This window comes from Zonotrichia albicollis, chromosome 5, assembly GCF_047830755.1.
Source record: "Zonotrichia albicollis isolate bZonAlb1 chromosome 5, bZonAlb1.hap1, whole genome shotgun sequence".
Classification (NCBI taxonomy): domain Eukaryota; kingdom Metazoa; phylum Chordata; class Aves; order Passeriformes; family Passerellidae; genus Zonotrichia; species Zonotrichia albicollis.
The window spans coordinates 20,073,724-20,100,099 of NC_133823.1; the positions used below are offsets into that span (position 1 = coordinate 20,073,724).

The 26,376-nt window shown below is 37.8% G+C and overlaps 1 protein-coding gene across 5 annotated transcripts in view; it reads left to right on the forward strand.

The window, feature by feature from the left end:
• The window catches only part of RAP1GDS1 (Rap1 GTPase-GDP dissociation stimulator 1), a 97,953-nt gene that overhangs the window by 63,934 nt on the left and 7,643 nt on the right, over nucleotides 1-26,376 (forward strand). For 3 of the 5 annotated variants that reach the window (XM_074540945.1, XM_074540946.1, XM_074540949.1), the window contains 10 exons: nucleotides 2,412-2,558; nucleotides 10,366-10,494; nucleotides 12,809-12,934; nucleotides 15,496-15,639; nucleotides 15,902-16,033; nucleotides 16,439-16,573; nucleotides 18,154-18,279; nucleotides 19,268-19,407; nucleotides 22,126-22,252; nucleotides 23,531-23,659. In XM_074540945.1, coding sequence (XP_074397046.1) covers nucleotides 2,412-2,558; nucleotides 10,366-10,494; nucleotides 12,809-12,934; nucleotides 15,496-15,639; nucleotides 15,902-16,033; nucleotides 16,439-16,573; nucleotides 18,154-18,279; nucleotides 19,268-19,407; nucleotides 22,126-22,252; nucleotides 23,531-23,659 — 1,335 coding nt within the window. The remainder of the gene's footprint in view (nucleotides 1-2,411; nucleotides 2,559-10,365; nucleotides 10,495-12,808; nucleotides 12,935-15,495; nucleotides 15,640-15,901; nucleotides 16,034-16,438; nucleotides 16,574-18,153; nucleotides 18,280-19,267; nucleotides 19,408-22,125; nucleotides 22,253-23,530; nucleotides 23,660-26,376) is intronic. The other 2 variants (XM_074540948.1, XM_074540950.1) reach the window with 1 other exon arrangement.

Sequence of the window (26,376 nt, forward strand, 5' to 3'; positions counted from 1 at the left end):
CAAGTCTGCCAGCATATGCAGTCCTGTCAAAGGCTGGCTTTTACAGCCTGCCACGTTCTGAGGTTCATTTGTACCTAATTTTTTGAGTGTACCATAAGGCCAGACATTTCTTGGAGTGAGATTTTTTTCTTAATCTTCCTCCTTTACTTTTGCTGTCTGTACAGCAGAAGCTGGTGATCTGTTTACTTAACAAAAACATTGTGTGGATAAGAGTTTTGTCATGTATTTGAAGTGAGAGTGAGAGACTGTGCAGCAGTTTTTAACAAACCAGAGATATTTGAATTTAAAGGATACATTACTTAAATTTTTCATAAATATCATCACACAGTAATTTTCAGTAGAGTTCTGCCAAATTCTGTCCAGGTAAGGAACTTAGCTTGTAACTATTTTTTTTTTTTTGTGTGTGTGTTTTAACACTTGTTTCCAAACACTCACCAAACTCTACCTTTCTATTATACTTTGCTTACATATTTTACATGTAGTTCATCAACATCAAGACACCGAGTTGAGCTTGAAATGTGATTCTTACCTGAATTTATCATCTTTGTTTGTTGATTTGAGTTGCATGATAGTAACTTGAAGACCACATTCAGTCCATGTGATCCAGAATCGGTGATTCAGTTTCATTTTGCATACCTGTTTTGATTCACGGAACAGATGAGTTAAATACAAAATCATGTATTTACATAAATTTTCTAGTAAAAAATACCAGAAGACGATAAATAAAGCAGAATGCTTGAATATTCCAACCCAAATCTCTTTTTATTCTCTACTGATTTGGTACATGTAAGCACTGAGTCTAAACACCTGACTATATTGTTTCACTGTATTTTCACGTAGGACTTCCTTTAGTTTCAGCATTACAGCTATGTTTGTTATGGCATCAAGGATATGAGAAATTTCTTTTCTGTTTGTCCTTTTTTTAATAGTTGCTACTTGACACAGAGTCCTACCTTGAATTTAACTGTTTAATAGATTATAATTTCTCCTTTTTCAAAATGAAGTAGATATGCCAGCAGCAAAACACAGGTTTTTGACATCCTGATCCTGTCCAAGGAGCAAACAGTCATGGCAGTGAATTTATTCTGCAAAATTCTTTCTACTTTGTTAATAATTTAAGACCTGCCAAGAATTACCCTTCCTTCAGCTCCATTCAGCAAATTTTCTGAAGTCCCTACATGCAATACTTAGAATCCTGTTCTTTATATATAGTATAAGGGGTATAAAAAGTTCATGAATGGTATTAGCAAGAACTGGAAGATTTAGAAGTTTCTTTTTGCAGAGCAGTGGAACACTTTACAGTGGAAGATCATATTATAAATGTGCACAGCCTTGGGTTTCATGCTGAATATGTTGCAGAATGATGAAAACTTGGTGCTTGACTTGCACATATGATGGGGAGAGAGAGAGGAGGGATGTTAGAATGGGAATAACAAGGAGAAGAGGAGATTTGCTTTGGGGCCATGAAGAAATTGAGGAGAGGGCATTATTTTTTCTTATATTGCAAAACTTTAGAAAGTCCCTCCTCCTTCCCCCCCACAAGGTTTTGTTTTCATCCAGATTTTCCAGCTGATTCCAGTGATAGCTTACATGGAAATCTCTCCTTTTGGAAGCCCTGGAATTTAGTTTATTGACTGTTGTCTATTGCTTATTGCTTACTGCTGGGGAAGGAAGCAGTATTGATGATTACTGTAATAGAAGACCTATTTTTCCTTTATTCCAACACTGTTGTGTCGAATCTGTTTTGTTGTATACGAAGAGTTCCATACAAAGATTATGATGTGTTATTTACAATCCTTCAGAACATTGTGGTCTTTATAGATGCAGAATAAATTTTTCTTTTAGCCACACAAAAAGTATCTGATAGTGGTATTAAATTTCAGCTACAGAAGTGCAGAGAACATGCTGTGTGGCAGACTGAGTGCATGAACAATTGCCACTGGGAACTAGCACCTCTGTCTGCTTTGTCCATTTTATTCCTCTTTTTGTTTTTAAGTAATGCAAGCAATTTATTTTCTGTATTTCAATTTCTTGATCTGTGTAACAGCAAGACTAATTTACCTGTATATGGACTAAGCTGTGTCAAGTGCTCAGAACCTCCCTCTGGCAAAACTCAGTGCATCTTCAGACTATTATTTATCAGCTCCAGCAGCTCTGCCTCAAACACTGAACTCCTCTACAAAGGTATTAGTGCCAGGTGCTTAATCCTTTTTGTTGTAGGTGTTTTAACTTTCCTAGCTCTGCTGCACTAAAAATTGGCCCTCAGGCATCTCTCTAGGTGAATTTGACAACACTGGTGGAATGACATCACTCTGTTTAAAAGCTTCATTTTGTATGATTACTGTTACGTTCGGGATTCGATGGTGGGGATTGGTTTCATTTTTTTTTTAATGTAACTCTTTGTTTTACAGATGAGGGCAGGAACGCAGTTGACCATGCAGGTGGTGCACATATTGTAGTAGACCATTTAAGGTCACTGTGCAGTAAAACAGATCCAGCCAGTGAGAAGCTCTTGACTGTCTTTTGTGGCATGCTGATGAACTATAGCAATGAGAATGGTAAACAACACCGAAAGTTTGCTTTATGTCTACCAGGAGAACAACCCCAACAAAAAAAGATAAAAAGTTAAAATCATCTGTAGGTTTACATTGTGGATGCTTAACACTAAGTTATTCTGAAGAGATCAGGGTATACAATTTTCTGTTTCAGTAAAATTATGTTCTCAAAAATACTAGATATATTCCTGACACAATTCCATATAACATAAATTGTGTGAAGTTTTAAGATCAGCGTCTGGAATTTACTTCTTTATCTAAAAGCAACGCATAAAGATGCTTCACACAGATTTACAGAAGCTAATTAGAAGGCTACATTAAGTCCTCTCTCAAATAGTATCAACATCATAAGACTAATTTGTTGTAGATGTTCAGTGTTGTTAATTATTTAAGGGTACATATGCCAAACAGTTCTCCTTGCGAAATGTATGTAAAACCATATGTTACACTGTTCTAAAGTAAATGGGAAATCATTTATTGGTCTGTTCAACACTGTTCCGTGTCTACAAATTATGTTTATGTTCATTATCCCATTAAGTGGAGATGTTTAGGGACTGGGACAAAAACCTGAGAGTATATTAAATGAGAAACCCTTGACCAATGAGAGTAACACAATAGCATTCTACATTAGTTGTACAAACTAGTATCTAGCTTGTTTCTGCACACAAGTGTTTTAATGTGCCAAAGTATATTTAAAGCATTCACACATTTTCAACTTTTCAAACTGAAAATAGAATACATTAGGAAGGCTACAGAGAGGCTGTTCTCCTGACTTGCAATGGCGCAGATTACAAATACAGTTAATAATTATATTGTTTTACATTTCCTGAATTGCAGTGTTTCATCTTAGGAAGAAATATCTTCTTTATTATTTACTCACCATTTCCTGAAAGAAAGCACTTGCTGTAACTCACTTTCCAATCCTATGTCCCCAAAAGTTTTCTACTTTTCAGGATGGTCCATAGGCTTTATTGTATATATTTTTAATCTGCTTTATCATCTCTTCTAGCATAGTTTCCACATGTGTCTTCTGTGCCATCTCTCTGGAGATCTCAGCTCTTTGTGTTGCTCATCCAGCTCCAAATATAACTGTTGTATGTGTCTCATCTCCTTCACTTGTTCTTACATTGGGTTTTTTCCTCCTCTTTTCTTTGTATTATGTAAGGATTCTTGTTTACAGTATTTCCTCCATCTTCTCTAAATAGCAACTTTGTAGTTCCTTCATTTCATATAGTTTCCAGGAATTGTTTTGCTTGACCACTTTGCATGAGTATCACATTTATTATATTTCATTGTGTTAACTCAGTATTTTCTTTGTTACAATATTTGGAGCAAATATATATTCTCACCTCTAAGCTACGAGAATGCTCTGTATTAATTAAGACTAATGAGCATACAGTAGACTAGGTAGCTCAAGACAGATGAATCTAGAAGCAATGTGTAGAGATACTGTTATCAGTTTTGCTTCAGTGACCAAGTTCCCAGTAGATCTTCTCTAGGAAAACTAATTATGAGATAAATCTCCCAAACAAGCAGCTTCTGAACAGCTTAACTGTTAGGAACACTGAATAAATGACTCATTCCATCTAGTAAGAGAGTTTATTCTGATGCAATCAATAAAGCAGTTGTGTGGTTCAGTGACAGCCAGGAGGATTCACTAGCTGCTCTCCTCTCTGCTAAAGGACATCTTTCATCTCACACTATTCACAGGAGCCACTGAAGCAGTGTCAGAAGTGAGAAATGCAGGAGTATTCCAAGCTCTTCGATCAGGGTGCTCACCAGCCCCATGTTCTACCATCAGGGAGGAGTGCTGGCAGTTTACCAAATCTCCACCTTACCCCACACGCTTGGTTGTCTCCATGAGGAAGGGTCCCTGTTGTAGGAACCCAGCTTATGTTTGGCCCAGCATTCATGGGTAGACTGCGTAAGATTTGTGTCCTCTAGATTTGTGTCCTTCAGCACCTTCATAAAATCTGACATCCTGATGTTAAATCATACAACTGTTGAGCCTTTCTTATTTTCACAAATTGTGAATTTGCTTGCTGACTGGGGCAACCATTAAATTAAACCCCGAATAATATGACATATCAATATTTAAAAAAAAAAAAAAGTGATTTAGAGGACTAAATTTTTAGAAGAAAATTTAGCAACCATACCTGTAGCATGTGAATGCAGAATGAGGTAGTTGACCTCTCTTGCCAGTTTTAAGAGTCACGAGTACAATTGGACCGTAATTGTGAGCTGGTCTAAAAATACCACCTGTGGGCCACCATGAATTTTCAGGACAGCAGTCAGTGTCAACTAGGAGCCTGAGTCAACCACACACTTCCATGCATTGCAGCAGCAGCTGAATAATATTCTGACTAAATGCAGTTCTTTGCTAACCTGTTAAACATCAAAATGGAGATTGCCCTGACAGTTAATTGTAGTCACAACTTAGTGAATACCATTTTTGGGATTTACTTGCAAATGTTTGATCCCAGCTACTTACAAAGAAGATAAAACACTGCACTGGTTTTGCAGAAGGATGAGCAGTAAGGGATTGCAGCCTAGAGTCACAGATTTCTTTGTCCGTAGTTATGGAAACCAATTGGACAAAAATAAAAGAAAATATATTAGGGAAGGAGGAAGTGTTTCAGTCTTTGAAATAGCACTTCTACATTCTCTTTTCATGTTTCTATAATCTTTTCCAGCTTGGCATGCTGTGTTAAAAAGTTACAGGTGGGGACTTGGAAGATTTCTTTAACTGCTCTTAATGACTTGCACTCTTTTAATTTGTACTAGCTATCCAGATAAGGACCATTACAGCACAGTTAGTTGCATCTAATTATCTGTGAGCACCCTAATATTTTCTAATCATCAGCATTTTGTGAGCAAAAGACTATATAAATTGCCTTAGTTGATTCCAAGCATTTTGCCATTCCCAGTCAGCTAATTGCGCTCTTTTTCCAATAGCTACTACTTCATTATTAGTAACTATCAACTGCTTTATTTTTTTAAACAAGAGAGACTCAGTCTGGAGTACTTTAAGGGATTTATCACACATGAGTTTTACAAAAAAGGCAACAAAGGAGCAGCAAGTAAGACTTCCTTTTCCTAAACAGAGCAAATTAATGGAGCATTCTTCTATCTCATCCTGATTCTGGACACTCAGCTTGCAATTGTAACTCCAGTTATAACAGTGTTGTCTAAGCTTTAAAAATAGGAATCCTTTTACAAGGTTCTTGCGTCATCTACTTGTGTTCAGGAATGATTTTTGCTTGCTGTCTCTCAATTCTTTCTTTGCTTCCTTGGTATCTTATCATTTCAATAGTAACTACAATTGTTAAGACAACAAACTCAAACTTTGGCAATTCTTGCAGTTCTTTTAAGCTTATAAAAAAGTGCTGATATTTAATTGCACTGCTAGAAATTAGAGGGTTTTTTTTCTGATGGCAAACATCCCTTTGCCTTCAGCCCAGGTTATCTCAACCCTCTTGTCATAATTTTGTTTTACTACCCAAATTCAATCAGACACAAATAGCTCATTTCTGCTTTCAGTTATTAGCTTCTGTGTAGCCAATAATCTGCTTGAGAGCAAGAAGCAAAGCAGGCTTGGATAAAGAGGGGAAAACTAATAACTAATCTAATAAAACTAACAATCATATGCAAACACTCATGTAAAAGAGTTACAAATATGAATGGTTATTCTGCAGATCCCATAATCCTGTGAGGCAAGAGTTTTTGCAAGTAAATGGGATCAGTCCATAAGGTAACAAATTGTCTCTTGAGATCTCTAAAACAAACCAGGAAGTCTTTTTAAAGAAATGCAGAAATTATGGAAGAACTAGGCCAATTGGCTTATTAGATAGTCAAATTGGACATCAGGAGTTAACTGGATACCGTATGCATGTGTGAAAGTATACGTACATTTACATATGTGAGCATATATATGTAGATAAAAATAATTACCTTTATAGATTGCTGCCTCATTTCATTTCATAGCAAACTTCAGTCTGTTGAGATTGTCTTTCCTTCAGCACCTTCGTAAAATGTGACATCCTGATGTTAAATCATACAACTGCTGAGGCCTTCTTATTCTCACAAAACTCTTAGCAACTGGAATGAATATTGGTGTCTGATGTGCACTGTTGACCATCTGCAGAAGCTATGTAAATATACAAGAAATGAAAGGGAGATTTATGGAACCATTATTATGGTCTGACAGCAATATTTCAGTAATGCTTCCTCCTAAGACTTACCTTTGCTAATTTTCATGCTTGTCATTTTGTTTCATTTACATCACAGCTAGAGATGCCTAGCATGCTCAAGACCTAAATATACTGAATTGCAAAGTAACCTAAAGTATGCAAAAACAGATAAAAAGTATGTTCCCTACCACAGTGAGATAATCAATAGAATCACTTTTATGTTCTGTCATGATTTAACATAGCTGTGGGGATTGCAAGCAGGTTTCTCTAGGGTATGAAATTATGCCATCAATTTGTACAAAACTAGTTTTCCTTCAGTATTATAATCACAGTTATTGATGGGACACAAATGATGAGGTGTTTTCTGAAACTCTTTTCAAAATCATGAATTAGCCTAAATCAGCATTTTTAACTAAAATGTCCCCAATAAAGTTCTCAATTTGGGATATTCTCCTCAGATGTTACTCTTTGGAGTTTCCATGTGTGTCACCGAAGGACATGGAGCCATTGAAATTCAAGTTTTAGGTAGGTAATCTTTGTGCTGGCGCATGTATTGATTGCCTTTTATCTACCTGTATATGCATCTGTACAGCATCACTGTCAGTGCTTTTCACCCCAAAAGAACACACAGACACAGTGCAACACGTGATAGCAGTGTAAATTGTGGTTTTAAGTCATAAATTCAGGAGAGGAATTCAGTTTTTCATGCTTCCTGCTCTCTGTGCATAAAGTTCTGCTTAGGAAGTGGACAGAAGTGCTGTTTCATCCTGAAACACAGCGTTGCCTGGCATCATGGCTCACTTTAGTCCTGTATCAGGCAACTGATTGTAGGATGGATGCATGTTTCCCCAAAATGGTCTCCCGCTCTAGTGAAGCATTTACAGTTTCTGCAGTGAAAGGCCAAGATACACAGTTAGTCCAAGTTACCTAGTCTGAGGTTTTCCTAGGGCAGAGAGAGAACTGCTGGCAGTTCCTCCAGCTGAGACTGAACCACTTGGATATTTTTAATTTATCTGAAATAAAAAGTGCTGTGGGTCTCCATACCAGTGAGATACCTGATACTTTTCTCTTAAAATGCTTAATAGACTTTGCTAGAGAAAGAGCCTCCTGTTGGTGATAATGACAGATGTAAATGTCAGGTCCAGAATTTGTATGGCAAGCCCAGGCTTAAGTATAAACACTGCAAATAGCTGCTGGCAGCCTTTTATTTTCAAAGGTCTTGCTTCCTTTGTGACTCACAGGGTTGCCCTGTCTTTGTTAAAGGAGAAAATTTTAAGTTTTAAATTAACACTTACTGCTGTTAAGACAATGTTTACCTTATTGTCAATTCTTGTAATGCCATTCTTATCAGTGTAGATATTTCCTGTACTCAGATGTCATCCTTCTATTCTGGGAAAATCAGACTGGTATGGAGTCTGATATACCTGACATTTGACCCAATACAATTATTCTTTTTTAGAATATGCTTTTTTTTTTCATTTTTTTAGTTTGGAAATTCTAGAGGTCCTTTAGCCAGTGCTCTCTTGAACAATGATATATCTTTCTATCTGACTCTTAAGATTCCTATTTCTTTTCAAAGATTATGTGGTTTCCCTCCATGCTTTTTATATATTTTGTATTAAGAAAGAGACAGCAGAACTAAAAACCTGCTCAAAATGGAGAGTTTATGCTTCTGATGTTGGAATGAAGTCCACAGAGATTGTCTCTTTATCCATTACAGGTGGATAAAGAGATTTTTAGAGTGACTAAAGGTATAGTCTAGTAACAAAACAATTTCTTTCCAAATAATTTTCTATGGCATTTGTGGTTTGTCTTTGTTCTCCTACTCTCCATGACGACCAGTTTTCCTCCAGAATTTTTAAGTGTTTACACGGGACAATCACAAACCAGGGACAAAAGCAGATTATTTACCAGTAACTTGAGTTCTCCTACACAACAATTTTCTCTGTAGAACCATTCCATCTCCCGCTCTCCCCAGGTTTCCTATTGAAAGACAGATTTTTCCAGTCAGTTTGGAATGAAGTAGGAGGGTGTAGTAGTGACTCACACATCTGCCAGAGGTAAAATGGCATTCAATGCATGCGCTAGTACAATTTGTACTTACCTGAAATTTGACAACTTCAACAGCTCTTTGGTGTCTGACATGGCGTTCTTATAAATTTCACTAAAGACCATGAATCTATGGAAGAGGTAATCCCTCCCCCCAAAAAAGGAAATTCAGTTACTGGTAAGTAATACAGTTTTTTTAAAGATGTCAAGTCATAAGGATTCCTGCTCATCCCCAATAACCTATAATAACCATGCCATATACTTACTTGGTACATCAAATTCATAATTATTATCTAAGTATTTTATACTGAATACAAATGAGCTAAACATTCTGGAAGCTTTCATAATTTTCATTATATGAAAATTTCAAGGAGTTTTTTGAGAACATGAGATGATTCTAAATTTGTTAAACTTCAGATGTCATATGGTTTTATCTCCCTGTAAAAATCTGCTTTTTTTATGGCTCTGATGTCACAGATATGAGAATTCCAACTGATTTCAGTTGCCTAGAATTAATTCCTTAACAAGAAAACCACACTAAAAAAAAACCCAGCAACCAAACAAATGAAAAAAAACAAACAACAAAAAACCACCCCACCCCAGAACTCACCAGTAGGGCTTGACCAAAAGCTAAATTAAGTAATACAGTTCTCTTGACATCACTGGGCTTTGGATCCTTGTCTTTTGAGTCTGTAACATTTAAACATAGTTGAAGTGCTTTAGAAACAAAGGGAAAAAAGATGCTTAGGAAAATTACTAAACAACATCTGATATGTTTATGTCTGCTTCATTCTATTCAACTGTGAAACAATGTTTTTCTTCTTTGCTATGTTATAGGTAAAATGTGTAAAAGGAAATACTGTTATAAATAATCTTTTAAACCAATCATGTTTCTGCCTAACCATCAGAGCATCTTTCTATTTGCAGACACCTAGGAGCAATACTTTTCTTACTTGTAAATACTATAAACTTTCATCCTGTGCAAGAAATTATCAGAATGGCTTCTAAGGACTTTTCTTAAACCTTCCATTTTTTGTCTTTATTAAACTTTCTTTTTTCTCAAGCTCTTCATAATCTACATTGTGACTTCCTGTGTTTATGAAACTTTTCATGTTTATTTCAGTGCCAGTTTATATTCATTCTAATTTTAATTTTCCAGTTTTGATCTTTAATTTTAAAAAGAGTATATAGAAAAAGCTCTCAGATAAATCACTATTTCGTTGACCTTGCTCAGGTCAATTTCAGTCAGCTAGTCTCAGTGAGCCCAGAATCAAACCTGACATTTATTAGGAACCTGATAACCACAAAATTGTCAGTAGCTGCATAATTCACTATACGCTATGAACAGATCAGGAAGGAGTATTTCTGGAAGTACACTCCATTGCCAGGGACAAGAATTATGAGTCCATATCTCAAATCTGAACCAAATCCTAGTCTGAAGAGTAGAGGAGACAGAAATTTTAATGCTGCTTAGCCTAGAAGTTGCTTTGTGTGAAAAATGCTTTTTTGGTTAAAAGAACAGTACTATGAAGAGAAATGCTAATTCACTGTTGTACTCTCTTTTTATGTAGATACCTTGCAGTCACAGCTTATCAATATGGGTGTTATTCCTACGTTAGTGAAATTGTTGGGCATTCATTGCCAAAATGCAGCTCTGACAGAAATGTGCCTTGTTGCATTTGGCAATTTAGCAGAACTCGGTAAGTCCACAATACTAATCTCAAATTTACATCCAGTTTTCATAATGTTAAGTCTTAGTTAAAGACTAACAAAAGCTCATTCAAGTCCTTTTGGTACATTCAACAATAACAGACAAGTAATTTTTGCTTATTTTCTCTAGAATATATAGTTGTCTCTTTTTTTTCCCCTTTCAGTTACTGAAATTTATTTGGGTACTTAATTCCACCTTATGTTTTATGTTACTGCACTTCAGTTCAACTAAGCACATTTTAAATCATCTAAACAGTATTTTCATAGCACTGCTACTAAATGTGAATTATTTATTAATAATATAAATATTGTATCCCAGTGTAGCTCCACAAAGTTTTATCGAGATTAAATTTGGCTCATGAAAATCTCTGAATGAAATTGAGGCAGGCACAGTCATTAATCTGTACATACAGTATTATTTTAGGTACAGAATTTTAATATACTCTAGTCAAAATACCTCCATGTATAAATCATGAATAGATGTTAATTTTAGTTAGAACTCCATTTAAATTGAAGTTTGTGGCCCTGTTTTGATCTGATGTCTTTTCAAGCAGATCAGTTTTCATTGGAATTCAACCATGTGTAAATCAATGGGTTGTTAAGGCCTGTGTTTTATTAACATTTGTGGTTTATGTTGTTCTTTTGCTAACATATTTGGAGAAATTCTAGTTTTATGAGTTGGGGTTTTTTTACACTGGAGTAAATAACACATAGCACTTACAATATCATCTAAGAACATTCAGCAGTTCAAAATATGAAAAATATGTATCTCTGAGTTTGTAGTACTTGGTGGCCTGAGTTCACAGATTTCAAGGCCAGAGAAAGTATCATGTTACCTAGTTTAGTTTGATCATACACATAATAAATTTATTTACAGGAGACAATTCTTCTTAACAAATCACAGCTGAAAAAGCCATCAAGGTAGCACAAACCAGAGGTGTGCAGGTTGGGCACTGTGTACTGTGTCTGCATAACAGAAATTATAAGAGTCATACACTGCAAGTTCTAGTGTTTAAATGCAACCAAAACCATAATGATATTAAATATGATAAATGGGAGACTCACTGAGAATTTTCTTCCCCTCTTTGGAAAGATCCAGCTCTCTCTTGTTGAGTAATGAGAACCATGGGAAAAACTTTACAGCAGCTGCTTCACTTCCAGTTCATACACATTGAAAAGGTGCTCATTCTTTAAGACTGGCACAAAATTAATTTACTTTGTAATACTTTATTCTCCCTTAAGCAGTAGTCAATCACATTGTAACTGTATTATTTTATTTTTGCCTTGTAACTTCAGGGAATTTTTTTGGTGAGGTTATCATTTTTCATCACTTACAAGACAACAGCATTGTAAGAATCCCTTGAAAAGCATTATATGACTCTAATTCTGTGTCAAAGCAGGGCACAAACCAGTGATGGATCTGCTAAAATACTGGAAAGATCAAAAATCCACAAAGAATATACTATGCAACCAGGCACAGTGAGAGAAAATGATGAGACGTGCACAAAAGTGTCCAGGACTGCATTCATGCTTTTCCTAAGTCCTTGGGGTCAGTTCTACAGTAAAGTAATCCCTAAGCATCTGTCAGAACAATAGCAAAGGTGCTGGAAGGTTTCTGGCTACAGATGGCCCTCAGGAGGTGGCAACTGGAGAATGCAGAACACCAGCCCTGCCACCTGCATCCTTGTAATACTGCCAGTGAGGAGGAATATGATACAGGCAATGGAATAAGAGATGCTTTTGTTGAATGTACATTTGAAGACCTGCTGGCTAATCTGATAGGAACCTCGCCTCTCTGTAAAACTGCTTTATGCTGTATCTGTGCAGTGTGAGATGGCCCAGCAACAGCCACACACAGATTTCAAAAGAAATGTCACCATCATGAGACCATGTAAATATTTAAGCATTTGGTGCAAATCTTCATCCCTCCCATAGAAAATGCAGTATATAACCTGCTCTTCTTTCTTTCTTTCTATTAAGACAAGATAAAATCAAAGACTTCTTTTTGTACTATTACTGTTTCTATAGCTAGCTTATATTTTGGTGAGTAAAGCCAGACTAAACAGCCTTGAATCATATATTTATATATTTTTAACAGCCTTAACCATAACTATTTCAGGTCAGCACATTTAAAGTCTTAGATATTTATCTTTTCATTTTGTGACAAGCATGAGTCTATTGCTCTTGTCTGTGAAGAGCAGTTAGTCATCTTGCTGAATAAACCTGGTAACAAAGAGAAAAAGTAGTTCTACCTTCTTATATGGTTTGTTTACTTTATACTGATTTTCTCCTTTTGCTTCACAGAGTCAAGTAAGGAGCAGTTTGCCTACACAAACATTGCTGAAGAGCTTGTGAAACTGTTCAAGAAGCAAATAGAGCATGATAAAAAAGAGATGATTTTTGAAGTTTTGGCCCCCCTGGCAGAAAATGGTGAGAATTTTTTTTTCTTACTCTATCTTTTACTCATTCTCTTATGTGTATTTTGTATTTCAGTATATCAGTGTGTTTTTCAGGTACTAAATGCAGAGTAATGGGCTGTCTCCTTCCAAAGCCACCACAGCTGATCCTTGTGATTGTAGTGTCATGAAAAGTGAATGGTCTTAATTGTTGAGCCAGCACATTGTTGATGCTAATTCCATCACTGATTCACTCTGTATACAATTATGTTACATTTTATTGCTCTTTGCCCACAGTGGGAATATCAAAAGCTGCTTTTTAGAGAGCTTCACAACATTTGTCTGCAAACATTGGCTCAAATGTTCATAGACCATTGGAGCACCAGGACATCATTTCCTGGAATCGCAGAGCCTCTGGCAGTTCCATTTCCTATAACATTATTTTTGCTAGGGGCATGTCAATTGCAGAGCTAAGGACTGGACACTCTGCCCTTACTGTTCATTGAGAGATCATATGAATTTATTTAGGTGTTTGGTGGTGTATCTTACATAGCCCCAGGCAGCCCCTGGGAGTTTGACTCACTGCTCAGGACAGAGCAGGAATTGATGTGCACCCCTGATCACCCCTCCAGGATGTTCCTCCAGAGCAACAAGGGATCAGACAAAGGTTGCTTGTACAATGTATCATCTGCCCTTGATGGAAATAAAGAAATGAGTTAACAAGTGGAGATGGACTGATGTGGGAAGCAGTTCTGTGAAGGGAAGACATCACAGTATTTGATGACTCTCTAACCTCATTTTAACCACTTCAGTATTAAAGCTTTTTTTAATTTAATAGATTGTTAGATAGAATTGCAAACTCAAATTTATGTTTCATCCATTCTGTTGTGCATGCACACTCTGTGTGTGTCTGTTTTACAAAGTATAAGTCAGGCTGAACTTTCACTTCAGTTTAAAAAGGCATTTTGACTTTTAAGTGGCATGGAAAATCAATTTCTTTTTCAGCTCTAAAAATGAACATCTTTTCCAAAATATACAATTTACTATATAATAACTTAAAATCTACTCTCAGGTAGTTCCATCCTCAGAATGACACAAAATAGGGTTGAACTTTTTGTGTGTTTGATATATGTCAGTTCAAATGCTTAATTTTTCTCAGAGTATGTTTTTTAGTTGCAATAAGACTTGAGAAATTCACTGCTGCTGACCCTGACTCAGATGCTCAGATGTTGAAAGGTAGTCAGAAAAACATTTCCACTGTGGATTCAAGGCATTCATAAATGAGTTCACTTTGCTGGTACTGTTTAGGTGCTTTTCCTTGTAGATAATTAGCAATAGGTCAGAAAGGAAAAACATCTCAATTAAGTATTTGCAGAGAGTCTGGATTTTGGTGGTTGGGGTGTTTTAAGGTTTTTTTCTAATTTACTTGTTGACTTAGCATGCTGGTGTAGCAATTTCAATTTCAAATCACAGAACATCTGCAACCCTGTATTCTATAGCTAAGGGTATTCTCTGTTTTTTAAAGCACCTCAGTGCAAAAGAGCCTATTGAAAAAAAAAAAAAATCCCAACTGGATATTTTGCATTTCCTTACAAAGTTCATGAGAAGGTCAGCTGCTCTTAAAGGAACAATGAATTTCACTCAGGCAAAAAGCCTAGTGACACCAGGAAACTGAGAGTCAGACACATCCTTCACCAGAGGTAGAACACACTTCCTCTCCCAAATGTGGTTTGTAAACTGTATGAAAAAATATTTCCAAAGCCCTAGCCTAAAAATATTTTAACTTGGGTTAACACCTTTTTGCAAAAATATCATTTCATGTAGAAAACAGATAAATCCACTTCTTTTGCACACTTCTGCAGAGCTTTGTGACTATTTTTCAAAATCACCCTGCAAAAACTACCAGAATCACTTCCATGTATGAAGAGACCTCACATAGCATAAGACAGCCTGCCATTCCCTCTTAACAGAAAGGGAGTTTAGGCATGTAAAGAAGATTCCAAGGGAAATATCTGTTAAATATTTTGTTATTTTAGAAAAAAGAGAAAAAAATATTGTTCCTAGATTTTATGTCACTTGAAAAAAAAATATTACCTTCTCAAGCCTTGTTTTGAATAACAGCTAAGAAATTAGTTTGCCTCATCAGTTTCCAGAACAAACTTCTCTGCCAACCCAACCTTTTGGATTTGACCTTTCTGCACTCCTCCTGCAGCCCTTTCAACAAATGGCAGATATACTGTCTGTCTTTGGAAAGCATGAACACAGCACAGTCCTTATGAGTCTGCCGTGCCATGACTGAGGTGCCAGAAGTTTGCTGTAGGGAAATATCCTCATTTTTAGAAGTGAAGAGCTCCATACACCTTCAGCTTATGACTGTGCTCTAAAGGAAGTCCAGAGCCAGAGAGAGCCTGTTAGATGAATAATAACAGAAGTTGGCCATAAAAATTTCAAATAAAGAGCTCGTGGTTTTATGTACACAAGTTGTCAGTGAAAACACTGACATCACTGTTTCTTACAGCCTGTCCTGCATATGTGTGTAGGATAGATGCATTTAACATCCTGATTCTGACTCCTATTATCCATGCTATTTTCCAGATGTCATTAAACTCCAGCTGGTTGAAGCAGGTTTGGTGGAGTGCTTACTTGAGATTGTCCAGAAGACTGTAGACAGTGACAAAGAGGATGATATTGCAGAGCTTAAAACAGCTTCTGATCTTATGGTTCTATTATTGCTTGGAGGTAAGGATGGGCTGTCCCTATGTTCTGCAAAGCAACAGCAGATACCTGTACCACTGTTTGGCAGCTGAATTTCACTATTTATTAATTTTTTAAATAACCTAGATGACCTGCTACACACCAGGCAAACATTTAACAGGTCAGATTTTGTCCCTCATTGCAGGATTGGATTAATTGTAGTGGAACCAGGAGAGCTTCACAAATATAAAGAGAAGTTTCTCTAACAAAACTTTGGCTTGCTGACTCTCTGTGCTTTTTACCCCAGATGAATCCATGCAAAAGTTATTTGAAGGAGGAAAAGGCAGTGTGTTCCAAAGAGTACTTTCATGGATTCCTTCCAATAGTCATCAGCTACAGCTTGCTGGAGCACTGGCTATTGCAAATTTTGCCAGAAATGGTAAGAACATGCCATAATAACTTAAGTAAATTTATGTGTGGCCCTCTATCATGCTTTGTCTGTAGAGCTGGAAACAAGAACTGTGTTGCAGTAAAGCTGCTGTTGAGTTACACGGCAACATCACTAGTTTTAAACTTTACAATCCTCAAAAGCATTAAACCTACTTTAAAAATATTATTTTGCATGTGTAGAGGGCTAAAGGGGATTTCTGCCTTCTTCTGTTTTCTTCTATCACTCTTGTAAGTTTGTCATGAGCACTGTAATTCTAACATATGATGGTGGTCAAGTTCTCAACAATGAAAACTAAAAAGGAGCAAGGAAACAACCCTTCTATTCATAAGAAGCTGTTGTAAAAATCTTAGTAATAATCTTTGCTTCACAAATGACTTGTTACATCTCGCACAGACGGAAACTGCATCCATATGGTGGATAATGGCATAGTTCAAAAGCTGATGGATCTGCTAGACAGACATGTGGAGGATGGAAATGTAACTGTGCAGCACGCTGCACTGAGTGCTCTCAGGAACCTGGCTATTCCTGGTAAGCCTCTCTTTGCATTGCTAACCACCCAAAGGTGAAATTCTGTTCTCCCACTCTACCCCCTAGGGAATGTGGGTGGGAGCACTGACTGACAGTCCCAGAGGCAGGTCAGACTGCTGCTTTTCATTCTGGCCCATCACTGCTTTTGTGTCTGTTGCACAGCAGTTCAGAAAAGCAGTTCTGAATACATCACAGGCATAGTGACTGTCCCTTGCCACTTTGATCCCACAGTATCCCCCACCAAAGAAAGGGCAGCCTTGTAATTGGTGAGGAGCTGATGAGGCCTTGAATATGATTTCTCAACCTTTTTTGTCCAGAGCACTGCATATTTATTTTTCTTTCTGCTTTTTTTGCTTCATTTGCAATCGGTCTCACAGCTGAGGGTCCCCACCAGAGAACAGTGCCCACTTTGTTAAACTGCATCTTACTTAAGACACTGAAAGTTGCTAAATTAGAGCTGGAGGTAGACCAACAGAATAGCCAGCCTATTGCAATTAGTTACTGTTTGTTGGCAGTAAGCTGAATGCTAATTTTGTCATTTTTAGTAACTTAATTTGTGTGAGTTTTGATTACCCAAGCATAAAGGTAGAGCATGCACACAAAACAGCAAAGCAAATCCATAACACTTGTGTATGGTTTCTTGTGCCAAGCCGAAAATAAGTCTTTCATTCACATAACCTTATTTTACTATTTTTGGTTTTGATAAATCCTAACTTTTAGAAATGATCATGCATACATAACTAAACCCACTGAGGTTTAGCAATATTCCATTTGCTTACCTTTCTCAGGTGAGTCATTCTTTTCACTTCCATCAGTCAGCTTCCCTGTAGCCTGTGCTGAAGGGTGTCTGCCAGAGAACTACATCACCATCCCTGTACATTGTTAAAAAGAAACAAGCAAGTAATAACTGACCTCAGTGATGAGCTCTGTGTCAAAACACTATTTCAAATACCTAAGAAGTATTTTTTCCAAGCACACGACTGGGCAAGGTTTGCACCTTAAATGCATTTCAGAGAGCTCTGTGAAAGTGGAGAACATGGACTAGTGGAAAGGATGAAAGACAGGTTGGAGAGGGGAAGAAGGCAACAAAAGACTACAGACTCCAGGCATGTCAGGCTAGAGAGTTATTTGTATGAAGTATTGGAACTGGGTAAGGGGTTATTCTGCTAATTGGATGCTTTGCTTTGCTAATTAGTTCCTTTGCCTGTGAGAAATTGAAGAGTGTGGTTGGGGCTCAAAGATTCCTCCTATTTGGGAGTGCAAGTAGTAGCCTGGGCTCCTGCCTGATGCATTTTGTGGAAGATACCTTTCCTACACCAAAGGGAGGAGTCTACCCCTTTGGTGGTGGTCAAGCTGAATACAGAAATTTAGATGTGCATGCTATGAAAAAGCACTTAATTTCACAGGAACCGTGACATTTTTCCACAACACACTATCACCAGTGCACACTGTTCCTATAGTCTGTGCTCACAACCTCTTTTTCAGACCACGTCTGAAAATTTGCTTCCAGTCCAGCTCTGAAATTAACTGCATCTTCCAGAAATGTTTTTGAGATCAATCCCTGTTCTTTATTCATGCAGTTGTAAATAAGGCTAAGATGCTATCAGCTGGCGTTGCAGAAGCTGTATTGAAATTTCTCAGATCGGAGATGCCCCCCGTTCAGTTCAAGCTGCTGGGAACATTAAGAATGTTAATAGATGCACAAGGTAAAAATAAACTGTTCTCTATGTTAAGTGATTCTCTTTGGTTCAGTCTGTGATACGCTGCCAAGATTCTTAAAAGAGAGAAGCGGAGCTTTTCTAAATTTCATTCCTGAAGTCATGGAATCAATTTAATACACATGCAAAAGGAGAGGAACATGGGTTGATTTTTTTTTTTCAGAACTCCTAAACTGACTACCAGGGACCCTCCAAATAGGTGTCAAATGCTTATTTATTTTTGAACTTCTTTACACTGTCACATTACAAGTTTGTATTGAGGTGTGAGTGTTTTGAGCTACCACTCCTGTTTTGCTGTTCACTTACTGTATTCCCTGGCTGTACCTCGGTCCTTGGAACAGGATAATACTCTGTTAATTGATAGACTGCAATTCCGAAAAGAAGAAGCACCTTTTAGTTACCAACTTGTTCCAGGATTTATAAAATCAGAAATCTGCTAAAAACCAGAAATAGTTCATGAGGTAAATTAGCTGTGTATTTATTTTTGACTCAGTCCTACAGATTTTTTCATAAGATCCATTCTAGTTCTAGCAACGCATTGGGTGCAAACTAGACTTTTTTTCAAGAAACTTACGTGACTTACAGTCTATCAAACCTGATCTAACTGACCACAGTGCTCCCTTCTGGCAGCAGTCTCTCCTGGTTTTTAATTCTTGAGCTGGCTCACAGCTCAGCTGGGGGTGTGATATTACCTGTATTTTCCCTACTCTTCATCAGTGCACAAGCTTCATTAACTGGACTGATAAGCTGTTTCAAAAACTGCATTATTAATGTTTTTCTGGATTTTTTTAAAATTTCTTTTCATTTTGACTGGCTTTACTTGCTTCAATGCAACCTAGACTTTTCCCACTGATAGTGCAGGCTAGTGAAGTTCTTCTAACTCTTTCAAGTTAGTAACTTTCAGCTTGTTTTTCTAGCACTTGCTTAAAAAATGTGACAACCTTTTTGTTGTGTTGTTGGCTCCGGCATCATGTAGCGGAAGCAGCTGAACAGCTGGGCAAAAACGTAAAACTGGTGGAACGCTTGGTGGAGTGGTGTGAAGCCAAGGATCACGCAGGTGTGATGGGAGAGTCCAACAGACTCCTTTCTGCACTTATACGACACAGCAAATCAAAAGTAAGTTAGTGGACAAAAAGGTCAACTTGTCAGAACCAAGAGTTACCTGTGCACTTCCTGTTGGTAACCAACCCTCCACCTTGCAATCCTTCTAGCAAGCCAGCTCGGGTATTCATGTGTTACATCTCCTCTGCCCAAGGCTTGACTCATTTTTATTTTAAATGTATCCTGCAGAAGTTCAGCATGTTGTATTCTCTGTGTTTTTATGATACTATATATGAAGAATCAGTGAACTCAGTTGTTAGGATCTTGCTATATATTTATATAAAACTGACATCCAGAAATAGTCTGTCTCCCTGCTCTTCATACAGCATATTTCAAACTTTTAAAATTCTGATGGATCATAAGAAATGATAATTTATTCCAAATTCTAACAAAAACTTGCTTGTTTATGGAAAAAGGTACAACATTAGGAAAAATTCATCTGCCCCTCCCTTCACCTTCATATCAATCAAATATCTTTACCTAAGCAGTCCAAGTCCATCATTCTTGTCCAGCTGAGCACTAGACAAAGCAGCCTTATAAAGGACAAACACATCTCTGGAGACAGGCTATTTCAGGCTCAGACTTCCTTCAGCATGTTCACTGATAAGAACACAGACTGAATTACTGAACTTAAATAGCAAGTGTGATTTGGAGAGCTCAGACTGTAACAGTGACCTCTTCATTCATCCACGGCATTTATGAAGTGAAAATTATAATAGAGGCCTGATGTGTACTGAGTGTCTCCAAGAACAAATCAACAGGCCTCACAGGGATTTAAATCTTTGCTGATTGCTAATATCACTGTCTCTGCCTAATACCCCTTCTCCATTTTATGTTCAGCCTCTAAAACTGATCAGGGTTCATTTTTCTGGTTCTCACTTCTTCTGCACCCATCCCCAGTGTCCCCAACATGTATGCATAGATGGCAAACACCACCACAGATGTGAGACTAATATTCCCTATAGGAGAGCAGAATTTAATTCTAAATATGGAGACAGTACTGATTACATCAAATAGATATTAAGGCAGAAATTAACAGCTTTATCACAGGTGAATTAATTTTTGTTGGGTGCATGTATTCACAGAGGAAATTTGACATGAAGAGGATAACAGAGCTCAGAGGGTGGGGTTTTTTAGGCTTTTGCTGCCCTCTAGGTTTGAATATGAGTACAGCTGTATGGCTCTTGCCAACATCAGGTTTGAATTTGGCTTTTAATTTTAAATGCTTTGGGGTAATATTTACAAAGGTAACAGTCAGTTTTAGTCATTGTACAAAACTGGAGTAGGTACCTGTGATTTCAACCACACTAGCACCAAACCTGATGGCTGTCATCTATTCAGTACTGCCTTTTAAAGGGTGAGGTTCACCTACAATATAAAAAATTCTCATGTCAAAGATGCTGATTGGTTCCTAAGCCTTATATACCCAAAATTCCACACCAATTTAAATAGAACGTAGCAGTTCCCAGATTATCTCAGTCTGAAAACTACTTTGGACTACTTTGGTTTTAGGTTTTTTGGGGGTTTTTTTGTTGAGATTGGGATTGAAGGTATTTAAATGGTATTTTGTATTCAGGTTTAGATGTTTATTTTTTAAATTTATGTTATAGTCTCACAGTAGTGAGACCATACATCTCACTATTTTGGCTGTGGCTAGTGTAAGAAAGGGGGATGTGGTTTAAATGGAAATTTAAGATATAGAGGAAAAATTTAAATTGTATTCTTGTTTCAAGAAATTGATGATACTTCAAACCTTTGTGCACTCACAGGACAAATAAAAAATAATAAACAACCAATCCACATTTCCTTGAACAGTTTCCTTTCAGGGTGCCAAGTTACCTGATTTTCAGGCAAACAATTTACAACTGTTTTTGGGATATAAGATGGTGAAAACATGAGGTGCACAACCACTTGTGAAATTACAACTAATACCTGTAGAGTATTAGTCTACTATAATCTTTATCTTTTATCACATAAATTGGATCAACTTTTAGACTTGAAAACAGAATCCCAGCTGGGTATTTTTATCTATTTCAGACAGCTTTAACCCAGTTAAATAACATTTTAAGTTTCTAGATACTGGGCAGCAGTACTACAGCAGTACAGTTCACTTTAACAGCTGGCTTTAGAACAGAAACCAACACATTGGTGTCCCATACATACCTTTTCCTTATCTCCTTTGTATTTGAAGAAAAATTCCATAATACCACTGCTTGTTTTCCTGTTTTATGTCTATACAGCTTTCCAAGTACACCATTTCTGTTACATAGTAAGGTGTCATATTTGTGATCTCACCTCTCTGAATATTTTGAAGAAACTCCGAAAATTCTTGGAGAGAAATGAAGCATTTAATAACTTTATTATAACTATGTTTGTGTGTTTCCTTACCTCAACCATATAGTTTGTTGGATACTTTGAACCCCTAATCATTTGATGATTGATGGCACAGCATGAGAACTTGAGTTACACCATGTAACCTGGAAAAGAGTTCATTATGTATGTCTTAACTTAGTTATGGGGTTACCTGCCTTGGTTTAACACATTGTATCTTACAATTGCAGAGCAGTAACAGGTGGCCTGCATATCTGTACATTGATGTATAAAGTGATTGTATGTGCACAAAGCCAACAAGTACCCTTACCCAAAGATAACACAGCATCCCTGACGGTTCTCTTATTTAATACAGTTTGTATGCAATGCAGAATTTTGTCATCTTTGCATTATTTATTTTAGGATGTAATTAGGACCATTGTACAGAGCGGTGGCATCAAGCATTTAGTAACCATGGCGACCAGCGAACACGTAATAATGCAAAACGAAGCTCTTGTTGCATTGGCATTGATAGCGGCTCTAGAGTTAGGTGAGTATCCCAGGAGTTCACTCCACCATTTCCTTTCCAGTCTGTGCCCAAGAGAAGCCATGGAGGGAGAATGCAGTGTAGAATAGCCTCCTCCTTCCACCCGCCTTTCAGTTTTTCCATTGTGCTTCATGCAGACACAGGCAAGCCATCATGTTATGCAGGAAACTGGAGAGTGCTGGTTATACGGGATCTGCTCCATCATTCTGGTAGGTGGTGGAGTGATCTAGAAAGGCCCTCCAGCTTAACTTTCCGATTTGGGGTAAAACTCAGAAAGCAAACATACACCAGACTAGAGACTATATGACCTGACCACATTCCTACACTGGAATGTTAATCTGCTTTTGAGAGAGCTTTTTAAAGAAGAGTCCACTTACCTAATAATTAAAAACTAGAGAATACACGGGGGTGGTTAATGCCTCCAACATGTCTCCATTAAATTACCCAGGATTAAGTGCAAGAATTGCCATATGTAGGCAGACATGATTACATGTCTTGACCTGCATTTGTAGTACCTCAGCTTTTGAAACAGGAAAGTAAATGCTCAACAGAAGTTTTGTTTATCCTGTTTACTTACTTATTGACTAAGGAACTAAACAAACAACCTTACATATTTTTGTTCTCGATTTCATCTCTTGCCATTGTGTACTACAGGAATGCTCTGTTCAACTTTTGAATCACTGCCAATACATCAAGGAATTGTTTTAAATAAAAGGAAATATGTTCCTATTCACATGAATCATCTCTTTGTCTTGTCTTCAGGCATTTAAAGGTTGAGCCAAATTCAATACATGTATCTTAGAAAGCTACAGAGGCAGTAACTCAAATAGGGATCTTGAAAAGTTTTCCACAGGCTTTATAATGGACCCTGAGCTCCCTCTACCATGGAATTGAGAACTACACAATCTTTATTTACTCAGACAGAATTTCCAAAAGCAAATTGAGGCAATGGAAGTGTTGAAAGCTGAAATATTCCAGGTATTGGCCTAAATGGCTAGGAAGCCTACGGCTTTTCCATCAGCTTACTGAACATTTAGACTGGATTTCATCATTAAACTCTGTGACTCTCCTTTCAAGCAGTTAGACAACTTCACATTTTTATAGCAAGAGCTGTGATGCTTGTCATCATACCATCAAATATGTGCTTGAGTTTTACACCAATGAGTTACATACCACAGCCTTTCACTCTGGTGAGAGATAGTGTTTCAATAAAGGGATAACACATGGAAGCGTCAAAGCAAGCGGCACTTCCAGACTTACAAATTTTCACTTGTATTTCAGTCACTGCTGAAAAGGATCTTGAAAATGCTCAGCTTGTTCAGATTCTGCACAGACTGCTCTCAGACGACAGGAGTGCTCCAGAAATAAAATATAACTCCATGGTGCTGATCTGTGCTCTTATAGGATCTGGTGAGTATTCAGGAGAGGCTGCTTCCCAGGATTTATGTACGCAATACAGTTCTTTCCTACAGTGAACACAGATCATGTGCAAACACACTGTGAGTGGTTCTCTGTTCACAATGGATATAAACACACATAGTTCAGTTTACTATGACTCTGTAGTGTCTATCTATAGTGTCAAGGATGAAGCTGTTAACTCAGTTTTGGATATTAACTGCAAAAACTTGACCCTGGCTTCTGCAGGATGCAACTAGCTCAAACTTTTACAGGAAAGAAATGAAAGCATTTAAAACTGTACAAATATCAAGTTGTCATTGTAAATATGCAGATAACAAGAATTTCATTTTCATTTCTAGCTGCAAGTTCCCTGTAATTGATCTGTGATGGTGCTTTAGGAAGGATCCTTACATTTATGTCACTAGGAAAACTCCTTCCCTCAAACCTTCGCATGCTCAGCCCACCAGGCACAACATGCACTAACACATATCAGTGCTGGACACTGTAAACTCTTGTCCCTCTGAGCTCACCCTCTGCTACAGGTCAGGCTGTTTACAGGCTCTTCAAGTAGGCTGTGGTTTGATATTGCAACTTCCCATCTGTGTGTGGGCAAACAAACAAAAACCACAAAACAAAAAAGAGCAAGGTGTCATGGGGAAATGTCATTCAAGGTTTCAAGTTGCTACATTTCTTTCATTCAGTTCTTTAAGAAAGATTGTATCTGTGGAGAGAGAACAAATTTCTTTCTATAAAGGTCTAGGCATTTACAGTCAACTAAGATGACAAAGAACTGGAATAATTACAGAAAGGTGGAAAGTCAGAGCCTGTCTGCACAACTTGGCAAGTGTGAAACATATGAAGGTTCTCTAGAGGTTAGTTTACAGCAATTCAATTAATAGATTAAAAATTACCACAGTTAAATGTGTGCTGTCTCTGTAAACAAACATGCTTTTTTATTTAAACAGATTTCACCACGCCTACTGCAAGTGTAATTTTGGAGACCTGTACATCCATGCAAGCGAATATTCTATTCCTGCCACTTTATAGGAACAAATACTCAGTTTTAGAGAGTATACACAGCTCAGTGGTCAGTGTGCAAAGACTGTGCTCAAAATTTGCTAACAAGCCTCAGCTCTCAGTAGGCACTCACTTTAATGCTAAGACATGTAAACTTAGTTGTTACTCACAACCTTCTTGAGCCATTTCATGCTTGGGACTATCCAGGCATTTTAGAGCAGAAGCCTTTTGCCAGAGGTTCACAGTCAGCCTCACTGTCTTGATCTTTATTTCCACTGCTTCAACTAAAATAATTATCTCAAGAAAATCTGCCTGACAGTTCCATTTTCCCTTCCTGAATCTTGTTACCTGCAAGACTGACAGAGTTATTTAAAGTCAAATACCTGTCTCCAGAGTACAGAGCACTCTTATCTTAGGGGGGGTATTTTAGGGTTATCTGAGTGGCAGAGCTCAGTCTGCCACTGCACTGTAAGCTTTGCCTAGGCATAAGGCTCCTTACCCTGCTCCCAGAGAACAGACAGCAGCATGTCACTGCATTATGCAGCTGAGAAGTTAAGGCCCACTATTTGACTGACCCAGTGTTCTGCCCTGATTCCTGATGAACAGACCTGTGTAAAAACAGTGAGAACAGAAGAATAACAACAGAGCAAACTTGGTATTAACTTCAAAGATGGGGAGGTGGGGGGTTTTACTATTTTAACCCAGGAGCTGATTGCTCTTTACAAGGGAAAATACTAACATGTACCTCTTACAGCTCTGTTGCCTCTAAACTGTTTTCATTACCATCTCCACATCATGAGCCACGTTTCCTTATTCTACTGTGAACAGACCTGTGTAGTTATTTTTAAGCTAAGTGACCACAGTATAGTTCAATAAAGACTAGAAGCAGCTCCACTGGTTTATTGGTTTTGTTTAATTCTCCAGTGACTGCTGTTGTTACTCTGTTACTTTGTTATGGGGTATCTGGCATCACATTTAACCTGATGCTGCCAATATCTGTGTGTTCACAGAACAGGTCAAGTAGGAAGGGACCACAGTGGTCCAACCTCCCTGCTCAAGCAGAGCCATCCTAGAGCACATGGCACAGGACTGCATCCAGAAAGTTCCAGTGAGGGAGACTCCAGAACCTCTCTGGGCAATCTGTTCTGGTGTTCAATCACCTGCACAGTGAAGCAGTTCTTCCTCATGTTCAGGTGAAACTAACTGTGCATCAGTTTCTGCCCATTGCCTCTTGTCCTATTGCTTGGCATTCACTGAGCAGAACCTGCTTCTGTCCTCTTCACACCCTCCCTTTAGATACTCATAGACACTGATGAGTTTCCTCCTCTGTCATCTCTTCTCAAGGCTGAACAGACCCAGCTGCCTCAGCCTTTCCTTCTGAGAGATGCTCCAGTCCCTTGGTCATCTTTGTCACCCTCCACTGGACCCACTCCAGGAGCTCCATGTCTCTCATACTCAGGAGCTCAGAACTGGACACAGCACTGCAGGTGGTGCTTTATCAGTACTGACAGAGGGTCCCCTTGACCTGCTGTCCATGTTCTTCCCAATGCACCCCAGGATATCAATGGCCTTAATGGCTACAAGGATACACTGTTGGCTCATGGACAGCTGTTCATCTACCAGGACACCAAGGTCCTTCTCCATAGAGATGCTTTCCCCAGAGCAGCCCCCATCTTGTGCTGGTTCCTGGGGTTATTGTTCCCCAGGTGAAG